Source organism: Mastacembelus armatus, chromosome 13 (genome assembly GCF_900324485.2).
Source record: "Mastacembelus armatus chromosome 13, fMasArm1.2, whole genome shotgun sequence".
In the NCBI taxonomy this organism is placed as follows: domain Eukaryota; kingdom Metazoa; phylum Chordata; class Actinopteri; order Synbranchiformes; family Mastacembelidae; genus Mastacembelus; species Mastacembelus armatus.
The window spans coordinates 18,573,435-18,591,005 of NC_046645.1; the positions used below are offsets into that span (position 1 = coordinate 18,573,435).

General features: G+C 41.3%; 1 protein-coding gene across 3 annotated transcripts in view; it reads right to left on the reverse strand.

Annotated features, from left to right (window-relative positions):
• The window catches only part of LOC113137281 (unconventional myosin-Ic), a 52,461-nt gene that overhangs the window by 12,900 nt on the left and 21,990 nt on the right, over window positions 1–17,571 (reverse strand). For 2 of the 3 annotated variants that reach the window (XM_026318823.1, XM_026318840.2), the window contains 7 exons: window positions 6,959–7,114; window positions 6,083–6,198; window positions 3,719–3,917; window positions 2,609–2,689; window positions 2,054–2,233; window positions 827–925; window positions 167–277 (listed from right to left, as the gene is read on the reverse strand). In XM_026318823.1, coding sequence (XP_026174608.1) covers window positions 167–277; window positions 827–925; window positions 2,054–2,233; window positions 2,609–2,689; window positions 3,719–3,917; window positions 6,083–6,198; window positions 6,959–7,114 — 942 coding nt within the window. Of the gene's footprint in view, window positions 1–166; window positions 278–826; window positions 926–2,053; window positions 2,234–2,608; window positions 2,690–3,718; window positions 3,918–6,082; window positions 6,199–6,958; window positions 7,115–16,987; window positions 17,137–17,571 lie in introns of those variants that run through there. The other variant, XM_026318832.1, reaches the window with a different exon arrangement.

Below are 17,571 nucleotides of genomic sequence, written 5' to 3' on the forward strand. Positions count from 1 at the left end.
AACTTATAGATTAAAAGATGGTTTCTACTTTCAGACTTTGGGCCCAGTTCTTAACATGTCTTCTAAGCTGTACCATAAATATGTACCCAGGCATTTATTGATAATCCCATTTTCCCCTTCTGGCCTGTTAGGGGTATTTATGAACCTACTTGGAGCAGCATCTTACCCTGGCCAGGTACTTTATCTGTGTGTCAGAAGTGATACAGGCATTGCCGTCTTCCCCACCATACTGCACATTCCCCAGGTGGAGCACGCTGGCAATTATATTCAACAACTCCTAGACAGAGAAAAAAAACAGGGAGAAGGAGGGAAAAGGAATAAAAAAAGGAATGAAAGAGTGGAGTTAACAGCAGACAAATGTGCAGAGAAAAATGGAGAAATGATGTAGCCCAACAGGATTATCCAGATGTTTCTGGCAGCGGTATCTTTATGATGAATTTGGATGAATTTGATTAAAACTTCATTAAGTTAAGGACTTTAACAGTAATAGTCTGCTCAGCAAGTTTCATACTAGAGCTATACTCTACATACGCACGCACGCACACACACACGCACACACACGCACGCACACACGCACGCACACACATGTATTCAGTACATTACTGTTAGACAAACCTTTATGTTGCTGTTAAGACACAGAGGGTTTTGTTTCAAGAACTTAGGTACAATGAAAGTAAGAAGTGATAATTCAACATAAGCTTTAGAAATTCAGGGGCAAGGGAGCATTGCCTCCACCTGCTTCCTAGGAACAGAGACAGTTTCTAACATTTTCTAAAGCTCCCACACTACTGTCAGACTTGATATACTCAGTTTGGACAGTCCTTACCTCTACCTCATCCTCATTGAAACCAATCACATGCAAGGCTTTTCTCACTACCTTCCAATCACTGCGATCGTTAATGGAGCTCACTTTGGGACAGTTACCCTATGGAGAAAACACACACACACGCACGCACGCACGCACGCACGCACGCACGCACGCACGCACGCACGCACGCACGCACGCACGCACGCACGCACACACACACACACACACACACACACAAAAACAGAAACAGGTCAAAAACCAAAAGTGCTCTGAACATGCTCTTTATTTACCATCTGAAAACATTTATTTTCTTTACCAAGTTATGACAAGTTATTACAAAGACCAGCAAAACCCATTAAGTAGGTGATGTGTAAATTGGTGCTTAACCTGTGAAGTAAACACAATTTTATGTGTGATAAAAACATCTATTTACACACAAGGTGTTTTTGCTCAGTAGCTGGTGTGTTTATTGAGGGTTGGGTTGAGCTAGTGCCTCAGAGCTAATTTCTCCCTTGAGGAAAGCTGCTGTGGCTGCACTGAGAGTGCGTAACTGAGAGCCTATTAACCAGAACTCCCACTGGGACACAGATACACACACACAGACACACCAATGGCTTCTGACAGGATAAAGAGAGCGGGGTGAGTGAGAGAAAGGCGTGCTATATTCTCCTGGCAGTATTAAAGGATGATTTGTGGAGTTTTTCTCTAGCAAGCAAACTTGAATTGTCACATTATATGGTATGTGTCTCAAGCACTGGGACACAGAACAGCTGCAGCTTGACTGTTTCTTTTAACACCATCATAACCTCATTCACCATAACAGTAACATGGAATGAAATGTCCAGAAACACAAGGATGTCTCCATGCAAAAGACATTTATGTTTTATGTGAAAGTTGGGCAATCTGAATCTTGTTTACAAGACTGTATTAAGGTAAACCTTAACAAAATTTAAAGTTTGTTTGTAATATGGAAACAAATTATATTCCTCAATATAGGGCATATTTGTTACTGATGGCAAAACACTAGTTTTGTATTGGATATTATAGCTGCACTAATAACTGTTATTGTTGATTAGTCTGCTGATTATTTTATCAATTAATCATTCAAGGTATAAAGCATCAGATATCTGTCTATTATAAAATATAAATGCCTATTTTCCATTTTCCCATGGCTTGTTTTTTTTCCACCAAAAGTCCAAAACCCAAGTATTCAGTTTACAATAAGCTGAAATCCTTGATACATACTTTGACCAGGTACTGGTACTGCTGAGGGTTCCTCTCCAGGCCCAGTCGTCTTAGCAGGTCCTCCTCCCCTCCCTCAATCAGCTGGTAGAAAATGTGGAAGTTCCTCTCTCCATGGTTCTGATGGACAACACGGGACTTCTCCAGCAGATAGTTGATGATGTGGCCTCCCACTGGGGCACCCTGCCGACAGGACCAAGGCCAGGGAAAGGATGGGGCAACAGAAGAGAAGGATAGGATAAGGCTGGGGTACTGAGGTATGATGCAGGTTTAATACAACATGCAGGATCAACAAGGATTTTGTAGCCCACAACATATTTTGTGTATTCATAAAAGAGGGATACAGAAGGGAGGAGTGACATGACTAAATGAAATGAAGCTCAGATTTCACGTTTAAATACCTAGGAAACTAAGCATATTTAAATTTTTTACATTACTTTTATTACTTCTACTTTACCATTATTATTAAATACGCAGTGATGACAATACATTCTCAATTGTTGGACAGTGCTGTGTGCTTAAAGTAGCTGCCAACATAAATGCAACTGTCCTGCTCACCTTGAAGTCAAACTGAATGTCCATGTACTTGCCAAACCGGCTTGAGTTGTCATTCCGCAAAGTCTTGGCATTTCCAAAGGCCTGGAGTGAAGATAGAGAGGCATGAGGAGGAGAGAGACAGAGAATGATGATTGATAGATTAAGTGTTTAAGAGCTAACAGGGGAATTGAGTGAAAGTGTGTTAAAGACAGGACAGCAGACAAGAAGCCACAAGCATCTGAATCCCTGCAGTGTTTATCTAGCACAACAACAGAGATTAGATGGCACAATGTAAACACTCACATCCACACACATCTGGAAGGCATCTAGTTGAGACATGCTAGATATTAAAACAAGTGTTTTTGTAGATGTTAGTGGCTAGCTGTTGCTCTCTGAAATTTATGAATTCATGGTTGCTGTCAAACAACAAGAGAATCAATCCGTTTTCCACGATATCTCACACATAGACTACCATACACAGCTATGAACCACACATGAATGAAATGTTTTAGTGTTGTTGTAGATAGCTCTTATCGGGGTGGAGAAGCCTCTGAAAACAAATTTAAGAGAACAGGACATTCCAATAAACACAACAATAAACTGAACAATACTGAACTCCATTTCACATCCAACTAAGTCAGAAGATGCTAACATATGAGACTCACTGGGCAGATAAAACAATAACAGTCACCAAAATACTGAATATTAAGTGGAGTGCCCTTTTGTTTGGCTCTTATGGTACATTGTACATTTATTCTGACTACTTGCAAGTGAAATCCAAGCAAAGCAATGCGTCTATCAAAAATGCTATTGAATAGATGCTGTTTACGTTGCTAAGCAATAGTGCGTATCAACACTAGGTTGACAGATTTCTGCTTCAATACAAAGATAATATGTTATATACTACTTATTTTACACTTCAAATATTAGCCTTGGTAAATGTATGTTTTCTTAATCCATTATCAGCTCTTCAAACACTCAAAGCCACTTTCATCAACAGTACATGAACCTTCTTTTTAGGATGAGTACCCATTTCTGCAGTGCTTCACTCAACAGCAAAATAGGTCCAGTTGTACAACAATTCCACTATCCTGAAAGGTCTGCTCTCAGGGTGGTCCAATGAACTCTCACCTCGAGGACAGGGTTGGACTGCAGCAGGCGGTCTTTGATGGTCTGCACATGCTCACTGGCTGGACAGGTAATGGCATAGTATTGCAGGATTTTCTTAGACGCCTCTGTCTTCCCAGCTCCGCTCTCCCCAGAGATGAGGATACATTGGTCCTTTCTCTCCGTCCTCATGGAACGGTATGAGTTGTCAGCCACTGCATAGCTGGAGGAGAGACATGGTCAAGTACATGATCAGCAGGGATTTTGCACTTTAGTTACTGACAGTAACAAATGTGTTACTGAAGCAGTACAGAAGTATTGTGTTAAAGAGAATATTTGTCCACTGACAAATGGAACTAAATAAAATAAAAATATGCACAAACAGAAAATTCAGAGCAACAAATTGACAGCAGCAAAATACAAATATCATGATGATTTTTCAAAAATTTATCAGTTTGAGGTTCTTGGTAAAGTTGGGTCTTAAATGTAACACCATAGTTTCTCTGTGCGTAAATGTAAAAAGATGATGGATTACCATCTAACCCTAAAGTCCACAGTAGAACATGAGCTGTTGTAACCACAGTATCATTATTGTGCCTCATGCTCCTATCAGTACTGCTATGTTGTTTCAGCTCTTTGGAAACATTTCTGACACCAGAATAATTGCTGGAAGATAAAAACAGCAGTCTGGCCACAGCTGTGTCGTAATGTATGTGTTAGATATCTGTGAATGCTCTAGGTTGGGGGCAAGGTTCAGGTCAGAGGAATTCCCTCTCAAGGGAGGAACCCTCTCACCTGGTACCAGTGTTTGCTTACTTTTCTTTCTACTTCTCCCTCCATTTTCCCTCTCTTGGCCTCTCCCTCTTTCTTGCCAAAGCACATCTCTCTTTTCACTCAGAGGGAGCAAAAACATTAACCCTATGCTCTAGGTTTTGAATTAGAGAGAAAAAAAAACAAACCAGCATATGGACCAGAGAGAAAACCATTATTGAGAGATTCTCAAATTGTTTGATTATGTGACTGTGAATCTCTATAATGAACTCGACTGATTGACCTATATGGTCGTCAGGATTTAACAGGGAATTCCATATGGCAGCCTTTTAAACACTCTTGCCTCAGGCTATGTTGTCTTGCAAATTCCTTACTGACAGAAAAGGACAGTCAGACCATGAGAATATCATGTAGCTAGCTGACTGAGAGAGACCCTGCCTCTGGTGAACGAGTTTAAGTATCTTGGGATCTTATCTAGAGGTTGAGTCATGGCAACTGGACTTTCTGTTCTTTAAAGCTGAAACGTTTCCCATCCAAGTGACTTCATCAGTCTGAATGAGGCTGGACTGGAACCTCCAAATTTATTTCCCAGATTAGTTTCACTCCACCCATGGCCCAATAGGCTCACTAAGTGGGCTATGCAAATCAGGTGAGAGTCGTTAGACCCACGCCCCTGAGTTGGTTTCACTTCACACCTGGTCTGAATAGGCTCGTTAAGTGACCAAAGGAGTGAGCTCAGGTGAGGGTCGTTAGGATCTAATGGTGGACTCATTCTGATTCCCCAACTGTCTGCAGTCAGACATTCCCCAACAGTCTGTCCTTCCTGAGAAACATTGGATTTGTTCCAGTTGCCATGACTCAACCTCTAGATAACCTCCCCAGGACGACTGAGAATCTACGCAGACATCTTGGGATCTTGTTCACGAGTGAGGGAAGGACGGAGCAGGAGATTGACAGACGGATCGGTGCATCGGCAGCATCAATGTGGTCGGTGTACCGGTCCGTTGTGGTGAAGAAGGAGCTGAGCCGAAAGGCAAAGCTCTTGATTTACCAGTCAATCTACGTTCCTACTCTCACCTACGGTCATGACCTTTGGGTCATGACCAAAAGGACAAGATCCCGGATACAAGCGGCTGAAATTAGCTTTGTCCGCATGGTGGCCAGGCGCTTCCTTAGAGATAGGGTGAGGAGCTCGGAGTAGAGCCACTGCTCCTCCACATCGAGAGGAGCCAGCTGAGGTGGCTCGGGCATCTGTACCGGATGCCTCCTGGACGCCTCCTTGGGGAGGTGTTCCGGGCATGTCCCACTGGGAGAAGGCCATGGAGAAGACCCAGGACACGGGTGGATGGATGGATAGCTGACTCTCTGAGGTACTCGTCATGCACAGTAAACATACACACCGTGGCAGCATTTGGAGCCCAGTTGCAATAAATGCTATGTCATTCTGGGGTAGAAATGTTTTGCAGATCTTCTATAGGCTCCTTCTTTCAATGTATAGGACCAAAAATATGGAAACACTAAACAAGCAGTCCACATTGAATGATGCGAATAATTCTAAGCATATGAGAAAAAATGTTACTTGCAGTAGTAATGAAACTCAACAAATCATTCCCTTACATGTGTGGTGAGACCTCGTAGAAGTTAACCCCGCGGTATCTCTCCATGTGGTTCTTGGTGTAGATCTCCAGGTCTTTGTATGGGTTAACAGACACCAGCACTGAACCAATATATGTCTGATGGAAAGGGAACAGTTACATCGCAAGACTCACTTGTAGCACCAGACTGTATAATCCTTATCCCCCTTGGGAAACCACCCCAAAAGTCAAGACTAAAACTGTATACAAAACTTTTTGATAATAACTGCTAATGAACAGCAGTATGGCCAATTTCAGACCTCCAAATCACTAACCAGGAATGATAAAGCAAAGATCCACCTTAAGTTTATATTGTCAATCTAAATTAATCAAAACATAAAAATCATCTTAAGTAAATTCTCCATGTTTGGTCACATTGTTTGGTCACTCAGATCCATTTTTACTAATTATTGTAATTGACAACTCATCTGTTTATGGAATCTTGAAAGACACAAACAAAAGCATAGACATAGAAACACTAAAGCCAGACCAAATAAATTAGCTTTGCTTGTATTGGTGTATATCAGGGGTAGCCAACCCTGGTCCTTGTGGATGCCCTGCTTGTATTCCAACTATACGTGCCCTACTCACTACTGATTACCTGAATCAGGTGAGCACGTGTCTGGAAAAGGTGAATTTACTAATTTGAATAAAATTGGTTATCTTATATCTCTGTACATATTTTGGTCACAATTCTTTATGTGTGCATTTATGATTAAAAAAAAAAAAAAAAATCTGCCAATACACTGAGGATAATGTTAAATTCAAATAACAGTATCAGTCTCAAAAATCCATCATCAGTCGAGCATGTTGTGTTACTAATACACAACAGGCTCAAAAGCTTCTCACGTCCACTCACATAGATGAGGTTCTCTTTAAAGCGCTTGCGCAGATTCTCTATGAAGGCGGCCTCGCTGGTATAGTTCTCTAGCAGGACAAAGTCCTGCACGCCCACACGGTCTCTGGCTGTCAGGGCCGACTCCATCATAGCCCGCACCCCGTCACTAGTCACCACCTAGAGGAGGACAAGAGGGAGTAGGTGGGGTTAGTGATGAAATACAACAACATAACCTATGAACCATAACACTCCATCAATCATAAACATGCAAGGAGAAACTACAGAAAGAAAGGGAGGAAGGGATGGAAAAACATCACACAGACCAGATCATGCACGCACATAATCCATTCTCATTAGTCCTGAAGTCAGACACTAACATTTGAATGGAGAAATAAAAATAATCTTACTCTTACAAAATAAAAGTTATGTACACAATCAACACATTCTCAATTTATTGCACTTCAACATTTTGGTGTGACTGCATTTTTTAGTCTAGTATGATGACAAGCTCTTGGTGGTGAATGTTAGCAAACTTTAGAAAGTATCATTGTCTAACTAACTACTACTGTTCTTCTCTGCTTGTACTGCTTTTACACCGTGTTGTCAAGACTTTTAATGTCTCAAGGTTAACATTCTTTTTTTTTTGTCTTTTTGGCATATATTTAAAAATTTGAATTTTATCATAATGAAAGCAAACAGGGTTTAGCCAAACAATTACATTAATCATAAATTCTAAATAAAAACTGAAACAAAAGAATGAATGTTTTGGCTTCAAAACTACAGGTAATAGCTGCTTACTTATCAACTGATTAAGGTCTAATTTTCAGCTATTAACAGCTTTAATGCACCTATTTCATCCTGGAAACAGCATTTATTAGTATAAAAGCCTTTATAAGCAAAAGTAAATGTCAAAAGGTTCATTAAGTCCTTCCTGTCCCATAAGCTCTCAACACATCTTTTAGGATTTGAAGATCCCAGATACACAGTGCAAATGTTGAAGAGGAAGTGAAATTAATACACTTACATGTTTAAGCTCATCAAAATGTAAATCCAAGAAGCCATTTTCTAAAATACAGGCTTGAGTTTTACGCATAAGATTACGAATGTTACCCACATCCATGGTTAGGGTCTACTAAGTTGGACAGAACTAATGCCTGCACAATTTCAATCGTAGTGGTAGGGATACACAACACACACACAAAGTACAGCAGGTGTTGTTGTGTTATGCAGTAGAGCAGTTTTCATCCCTCAGGAGACTACAAATAAGAGATGGATGAAGAAAGAAGGATAAGAGAAAGCTTGAGGGAGGAGAGAACATATTAATTAGTGCCGAGTTAGACGAGAGAAAATTACATTGGAGAGATTTAAGATGAAGGGAAGAAAAAGTGAAGATAGAAGAGACGATGGATGCCAGGTTACGGCGTTATTCCTGTTGCATTGCTCCATTTAAACTGCACTGGAAAGTTAACAACACTCCATGAAATTCCACAAAGCACTGGCCTCAACAACACAACACAGAGACCATCAAATCTCTGTACTGCCTGTGTTTTCACTGCAGAACAGACATATATGCACAACCTCTTGATTTCACACAAGTGTGCACAAATATGTGATTCTGTGTTCAAAAGGAAAGTTGCACGGTTGCATGGTGCTTCACGTGGCGAAAAACCATAAGACGCTGGTGTGGGCCTTGGTCCATGTCATGATATCAAGTTCAGGGAAACAGACAGTTCCTATAAACCTTAACATTAGTTAACATTCCATGTTAAGTTTACACTCTTTCAGTAACAAAGAGATTCTGCACTTTGTCTTTACAGCTGTTCAAAGAAGCAAGTAGCCTGGGTAGGAAGAACGCTGTTAGACCTGACTCACCTCTCAGCTTAATGATTTGAAGGTGATGATTTAGGTTTTTAACAGTATCCTTGTACAATTTAATCCAGGGGGGAAAACAAGGACACAATAACAGCAAAAATCCATATCCAATCCCTTTAAAATCGTCTACTGTTAGAATTTCCTAAGACCCTCCAATAATAGCATTTCTCAAACCTGTTCCATACCAGAAATAGAGTATACACTAAATATCAGTTGTGCAATGTTACAATTGTTAAATCTGGTCCTATTTTTGATACTATTTATGGTCATCATTTTCTCAACAATAGCTAGAATATTTACATTATTATATACCTCAATAAATAGTATCTTCCACTGTGCATGGCAAAATCTACCATTTCCACACTGAATGACAAGCACATGAAAAAAAAAATGCATGCATGTTATCCAGTGTTACTGGGTGTAATGTGGTTGCACTGATATGAGCCTCATCGATTACCCTTTACACTCGCATCATATTGGAGCTGCATGAAGTTACTGTAAATACAGTCTTATTCCTTCTGCTGTTTCTTTATGCCAAAATCCCTCAAAACATGAGATATTTTTTGTCAAGCAGTCACAGCAAACACAAAATGCATCCACAGAACAAGACAATTGTCATTTTTGCCATTTTCCTTATTTCTTCTTTTGATGGCTGATTAGATTTGTAGTCTAACAGTGAGGTGCTAGATGATGAGCTGTGTGACAGGTACCCCTCCCACACTCTCACTCTGGCCTGCTGTTGTGTGGGGAACCTTAATGGATTATAACAATAAGGGAAGGGAAAAGAGAAGAGCAAGCAGCACTCGAATGCATTGCACTAAGGTCTAATACTATTTCAAGTTTTAATCCAAGCATGTATGCACATGTGAGTAAATTTGTGAGGAAACTCTATCCTATACATCCCTGTTTCTCTCATCCTTTTGGTGACCTACTGTTTCTCACGTCTTCAGAAAGCAAAGAAACTGCAGCTGTGTGTGTGAGAGAGAGAGCGAGAGAGAAAGAGAAAGAGTGAGAGAGAGCGAGAGAGAAAGAGACAGAAAGAGTGAGAGAGATAGAGAGAAAGAGTGAGAGAGAGAAAGAGAGAGAGACAATGTAGACCCTGAGAATTGTGTGAGTGACTGACATTCCTTGTTACCAGATATGGGTGGTATTCTGGCCTTTTTGGATTTTCTGATAATGAACACTTTTGGCATTTCACTGTTCAGTTATTTCACATAGTGCTGCTCATGCTGAATAACAACTTTTGTTGATCCAAACACACAGTTGTAGCTGTAGCTGTAAACATATGAAATGTATGACCTCCTGGGTAGCAGAGATTTTTCCTGGGAAAGAGTTACCAGACATCAAGTTTTCACAAACATAAAGGATTTTATCATATGGTTAAATAACTGTTGGGAGCAGCAAGGCCCCTTTCATTAAGCTGCCATGGTTTGTTACAAACCCTCCAATTGTGGAGCTTGAAAATAAAGAAAACACAGCCTTATATCCTCCCCTCTTCCTCTATACATTCAATCTCTCATTCTCTTTTCCTCCTCTGGTCTCCTCTCTCCATTACTTCATTGTTTCCCAGTGTTGCTCTCACTGTTTCTCTTTGCTGCATGTAATGCCACACATCAGACCTCCACCCGGTCTCAGGAACACTTCCTACCCGGTTCCAACATGCTGTAACGTTTTCCGAATCCTGTGCAACAAACAAGTCAGCTTGCAGTCAGGTTAGCAGGAGGGGACCTGAAGAAGACAGAATTCTCTCCTAAGTCTACCGCTAGCCATGTTTGAATTGCGTGAGTTTTGACAATAAGTAAACCAAGGCCGAATGTTTCAGCTTATACCATAAATGAGGAAAACTGCAGTAATAAGGGTAATCAGGCAGTCACCTGTCACCTGTGTTGCTGAGATCGCAGGCCACCACCACAAAATTAATGATGCTACTTCATTCAATAATTTAGAGGTGCAGCGACTCCTCGAGGAAATCAATTACAAAAAATTCTCAAAGCAAATTCTTTGCCTCAATCTGATTGATTGATTGCTTCTGTGGACAGTGCTCCTATCTCAGTTTGTTACCCATATAACAGACACCTGTGAGCCAGAAATCTGTTCAAATAAACCTACCAATAAAATTACACACTGATCATTTCTTTATCAGTGAGCAAACGTACAAAATCAGCAGGGAATAAAAATAATGTTTTCCCTCTGTAGAATGAATGAATCAAAAGGCAACTGACTCTGGATTTAAGCGTATATGTATCATACGTTAAGCGTATTGGTCAAAGGTGAAATGTGATTGCAGCATAAGTAATGCGTGGGTAAAGGGCTTATTCATTAAATTTTTCCCAACCTGAGCATAAACGCCAAGTCGGGAGAAAGTGGGAAGAGAGTGAACAGGTCTGAGTCGGTGGAATGTGGGTCATGAGTACAACCTTACAGGGCAGGTAGCATGGCCATATATGGTTATTCTGTTTTATGTACCTTCATTTGAGAAATACAAATGTAACTTAAATTCTACAACAAAAGCCAGTACTTTACCTAAATATACAAATTAAAATCAGAAACTGTTCAACAAATACATAAACAAGATGAAGATTCCAACCAGGCATTCGGTGCTCTTTTAGTGCTCGACAGTACGACTACTTTCAAGGGAAAGGCTTGAACAAATGTGCTTGTGAACACTGCAATTAGAAGTGCACTCACAGAACTGCACAACATTATTTCAGGATGTACACAAGCAATGACCCAAGGATAACATGGTATTTAACTATATCTCATTTGAATCATCATCTTAAATCTCATGTTTTTTGTAACTCTTGCTCACATTTCTCTTCTTTGTGTTTTCTCCTCCCTTCGGCCCCTTATTGTCTCTCAAGTGACATACTGAATAAGCAGTGAGATCTAAGCAAAGTAGAGGAAAGTGGAGGAAGCAAAGGTTTTGAACAATGGCAGACTCTATACTTGACCTTTATCCTGCATCGGGTGTGCTCAAAAAGCTCAGATGTCATATTGTTTACGTAAACCTCATCTCACCTACTGCTTTCATTGCACCATATAGTGCTCAAAATTGAAGCACAATCATTAATAATGAGAATATTTGATTTAAACCCACATAACAAGGGCTTGACTGTTTACACTTAAGCTGGAAGTTGAAGGTGTGATGTTGAATGTTGTCAGTGGTTATGCCCCACAGGTAGGATGTGAGTTAGAAGAGAAGGAGAAATTCTGGAGGGAGATGGATGAGGTGATCCAGGGTATCCCTGGTGGTGAGAGAGTGGTGATTGGAGCAGACTTCAATGGACATGTTGGTGAGGGAAACAGAGGTGACGAGGAAGTGATGGGTAAGTTTGGTATGCAGGACAGGAATGCAGAAGGACAGATGGTGGTAGACTTCGCAAAAAGGATGGAAATGGCTGTAGTGAACACATTTTTCCAGAAAAGGGAGGAGCATAGGGTGACATATAAGAGTGGAGGCAGGAGCACACAAGTTGACTACATCTTGTGCAGATGTAAAGAGATCAGTGACTGCAAAGTAGTGGCTGGGGAGAGTGTAGCCGGACAGCATAGGATGGTGGTGTGTAGGATGACTCGGTGGTGAGGAAGATGAAGAGGACAAGGGCAGAGCAGAGGACCAAGTGGTGGAAGTTGGAAAAGGAAGACTGTTGTGTGGCTTTCAGGGAGGAGCTGAAACAGGCTCTGGGAGGTCAGGAAGTTCTTCCATATGACTGGACAGCTACAGCTAAAGTGATCAGGGAGACAGGTAGGAGGGTACTTGGTGTGTCATCTGGAAAGAGGAAAGCAGATAAGGAGACTTGGTGGTGGAATGAGGAAGTTCAGGAGTGTGTTAAGAGGAAAAGGTTAGCTAAGAAGAAGTGGGACACTGAGAGGACAGAAGAGAACAGACAGGAGTACAGGGAGATGCAGCATAAGGTGAAGGTAGAGGTGGCAAAGGCCAAACAAAGAGCATATGAGGATTTGTATGACAGGTTGGACACTAAGGAGGGAGAGGTGGATTTGTACAGGTTGGCGAGGCAGAGAGACACAGATGGGAAGGATGTGCAGCAGGTTAGAGTGATTAAGGACAGGGATGGAAATGTGTTGACAGGTGCCACAAGTGTGATGGAAAGATGGAAGGAATACTTTGAAGAGTTGATGAATGAGGAAAATGTTAGAGAGCACAGAGTAGAAGAGGTGACTGTTGTGGAGCAGGAAGTAGCAAAGATCAGTAAGGATGAAGTGAGGAAGGTGTTGAAGAGGATGAAGAGTGGAAAGGCAGTTGGTCCTGACGACATACCTGTGGAAGTATGGAAGTGTTTAGAAGAGGTGGAGGTAGAGTTTTTAACTGGGCTACTTAACAAGATCTTGAAGAGTGAGAGGATGCCTGAGGAACGGAGGAGAAGTGTACTGGTGCCTGTACTGGAGTGGCAGTGAAGTATGTTCGAGTGGTGCAGGACATGTATGAGAGCTGTAAGACAGTGGTGAGGTGTGCTGTAGGGGTGACAGAGGAGTTCAAGGTGAAGGTGGGACTGCACCAAGGATCGGCTTTGAGCCCCTTCTTGTTTGCTGTGGCGATGGACAAGCTGACAGGTGAGGTTAGACAGGAATCCGTGGACCATGATGTTTGCAGATGACATTGTCATCTGTAGTGAGAGCAGGGAGCAGGTGGCTTTTTACAGAGCCACAGAAGACATTATAACTATATATATTAACTGTTCTATGCAATCTTTGTACTAGTACAGTAGAACTAAACGGCAACTTTGTATCATCCAGAATCTGACTTTCATTAAGATTTGAAGGCGCTGAGACAGAATATACACTCTATACTGAAGAATATATGTGACTAAGCAGAGATGAGCTAAAGTACATGTTGCGATGTATGTGAGAGGTGAAATCAAAAAGAGAATAAAGCCGCGAGCGGCAATGACGGGCCCAAGCAGCTCCGGTGCCGCAAGCCCTGCCATCTCACCATCTAATATTGCACTCTCAACATGGGATGTCCATCAAATGTACAGAACTAATGAGAGTGTACCAGATTTCACAACCTTTGACACAGGAAGCACTAATTGCTAGCTTTCCAGAGAGTGGCACTATATCAGTCTGCCATATTTCTTATGTGTATATCATCATAGTCATTATCCAGTGAAGTCTGATGCTTATCAAGCAATACATGATGAATTTATGACACATTTCCTCTTTATTTGGCGAGATTCTAAATTTATCATAGCGCCATTTTGTCTTATTACAACATATCACAAAAAATCCTTGCAATTTGACCTCTGTAACACGCCGACTCCACGTATACCAAATTTGACAGAAATCGGATGAATGATGTAAGAGAAGTATGTGAAAACACACAAAATCCCAAATACTTTCTGTTGGGCATGGCTAGAGCAATGTACAGTATATACAAAAAAATGTTCGTCCTCAGCAGTTCCACGGACCTACCAAGATTGGTGTGTGTAGCTGAATCTATATGCATCATATTGCAGCCGTCCCTGAATAAAGAAGCGGCTACCGTCAGTTGGCTTCTTGCACTTAGTTTTTACAACAACAGAACACAGGCTACTGTTGGCCGTAGCCTACACCAACAAAACATGACCAAAACTGAGCGGACTCTTCCTAAACACACACCCCTACTCTTTCTTCCTCCCTCCCACTGAGCCACCTGCTGCGTTCACTGACATCCCAGAACTTACATGAATATAACAGTCATACATTAAACTAAGACACATGACCCCTCAGTCTGTTACAATATCAAAAATGAATTGTCAAGACAGGTTAAAAAGGCATTCTTTCTGTTACTAGACGGTGGCGCTATGTCAGTCTATTATGTTGCACACACATATAGCATTACTCTCATTAACCAGTGAAATTTGATGCTTTTCAAACGATGCATGGTGAATTTATGACACTTTTCCTGTTTATTTGGTGAGATATTAAAAGTCACAGTAACGCCAGGTCGTCACATTGCAACATACATCAAAACACACAAAATCCCAAATACCTCACTTCCTGTTGGGCATGGCTATAGCAATATGTAAAAAAAATGTTCGTACTGGGGAGTTCCATACGCCTACCAGGTTTGGTGTGTGTAGCCTAAACTACATGCCAACCACAAGAGTCACTGTCATAAGGGGGCACCATGGAGTCCTTGGGCCACATCCATGGCTTAGACTTTGTGACTGCTCAACGTGGTAACAGATGTGTGCAGTAAAGTAAGTGAGTTTTCACCCATGGGAACCAGTTCAGAAATGGCCCCATTTAGTAGAGGGAGACAAAAAAATAAAGCACCCTAATAGTAATATTTGACCCCTTCACATCTCCGGTGCTTGGGCCCTAATAATAATAAAAATAGTAATCCTTACAGAAACAACAGGGCTTCACACCTCTGGTGCAGGCCTGCACCTCTGGTGACATAATGATGACATAATGCTAAAGCAATTTCCCATTCCATGCCTGTACAGTAGCTAAACATATTTTGATTACGATAGTAAGGCCCTTGAGGCTTAGCAGTTAGCAGGCTCATTTTCCATCCAGCAAAAGAGACAAATTCCTCTGCAGAGCTGTCGGACAGGTAAAACGAGCTAGCTAAGACTCCTGCAGGCTGCAGGAATGAATCTCCCTACCTGTGCACCACAACAACACAAGCAGTGTGAAATGGGCTCAGTAAAGCCTGAGCAAGTCACTACTTCTCAGCATTTCTCAGCATTTCTATCAACTCACTGAACTTGGTGAAAGCTAACTATTGAAACTATTGTGGTGTCAAAATCATCACACCAACAATAGAAATGTGCTTATTTTAAATGGAGAGTAACAATTAGTGAAATATATTCATATTAGTTCAAGCAAATAGAACAGCTCCAGAAAGCATAGTATGCACGATTTTATTCACCTATACTGGAGATGTAGGTCTAGTCAGCATTAGCTTGTTGACACAAGCTAGTGTGTCAACAAGATAGTTTTTATTTTCAAATCACAAAATAATCATTATTTATTATGGATTTTGTGGGTTAGTCAAGTCGGAAAGATTGTAGGAACTCTTTAGCTACTGTCATTCCAATGATACAGCATTGAGGTTTTACAATTATTAGGTTTGTATATTATGTACAATAGACTAGTTTACTGAGTCATTCATAAACTACCTACTGACTTGAAGACAGATGACCTGCAGGCAGTAATGACAGCTGTGTGTTAGGATTATTTTAGTGGATTGTACTAGCCTGACAAATCTGTGAGTGGTCAGTTTTTCACACACAGCAGAGAAGTCTTGTAAAACTGTTCAAAAAGTGGGGGCAAATAGTTCTACAGATGTCTAGCTCTAGGACCATACGGTATTCATTATCACTAAAGGAAAATACATGCAGTACTAAAGAGGACACATCATAATCACTGATAAATTAACACACACTGTTTTCATTAACATGCTCACCGTTACAGTCTGTGGATGCCAAAGACTGCTGTCCAGTTACACAACACCACCATGAGACTGGTTTACACTGGGGCAGAGCACACACTCACAAGTGTGTTTTCATCCTGCATGGGGACTTTGATTTGTCTCTAACCCAACCACTGCTTGCCTAAACCTAACCCTAAACTAAACCTAACTATAACCTATCACTAACCTCACACAGACAGACAGACGCACACACGCACACGCACGCACGCACGCACGCACGCACGCACGCACACACGCACACACACACACACACACACACACACACACACACACACACACACACACACACACACACACAGACAAAAAGAGACAGCAATGCAGACACACCTTCCTGGATATTAAATGCAGGTGCTAACATTAACATGACAAATACAGAGCCACAGTGAAGAAGGATGCTGAGATCTAACTTTGTCTCCTAAATAAATTTCCAGTTAGGAGACTAACTAAAAAACATAAAAACATAATAAAAAGGTGAAGAACAAACCAGCCACATTTGAGGCTGTTCTGGCTCTCTGTTTTACCTGTTGCCTTGATTTCAAGAGCACGCAGCCAATATTGTTATGCAATTAACCCACATTGTAGGTAAGCACTACTACCTTACCTTACCAAAAGCAAAACTATCTCACACAGAATTCCTTATCTTTCACACTGGAAATCTACATGATTAGACAAGTAAATCTTGACTAATAGTAAAATACAAAAAAAAAAACAAAACAATGTGTGACTAGATGTCTTACCAAAGGTCTGTACTTCATGGCTCCTGTGCTGCTCTCCGGTGAATTGGATGTAATTCTTCCACCGAGCCAACAGATAGCTGTGGCCTTCGACGCCTCGTCACAACCACTATTTAGTCGAGAGTTTGTTTTTAGAATCTCTCCCCTCCGTCCTGAGAGCCAGCTGCCATAGCTTCTCCTCTTACCCTCAGTCTCTCTCTCGCCACTCGTTCACCCACGTTTCTTCTCTCTCCCTCCTTCCCACAGAGGAAACAGTCCCTGTGTTGGGTGACACATAACCCCCTCCTTCCTTGTGCTTTTTTCCAATCACCCTCTCCTCAGTGCAACAGGCATTTATGTTAAGAAAAAACTTACTACACTCACTCTTTGTTTGCCCTCTCTGCTGTTAAAAGAAGGGAGAGGGTATAAGAGAGCTATACCCTCTCTCATCTGTCATGTACACCCACACACGTAACCACCCCAGGAAAGAAACATAGATAACATGGGACAAATGGGTCCTGCTGCCAAAGGGGTAAAGAGTGCAAATATATCTAAGCATGTTTGTGTGGGGAAACTCTTTGTAGTGTATAAGCCAATAAATAATCATC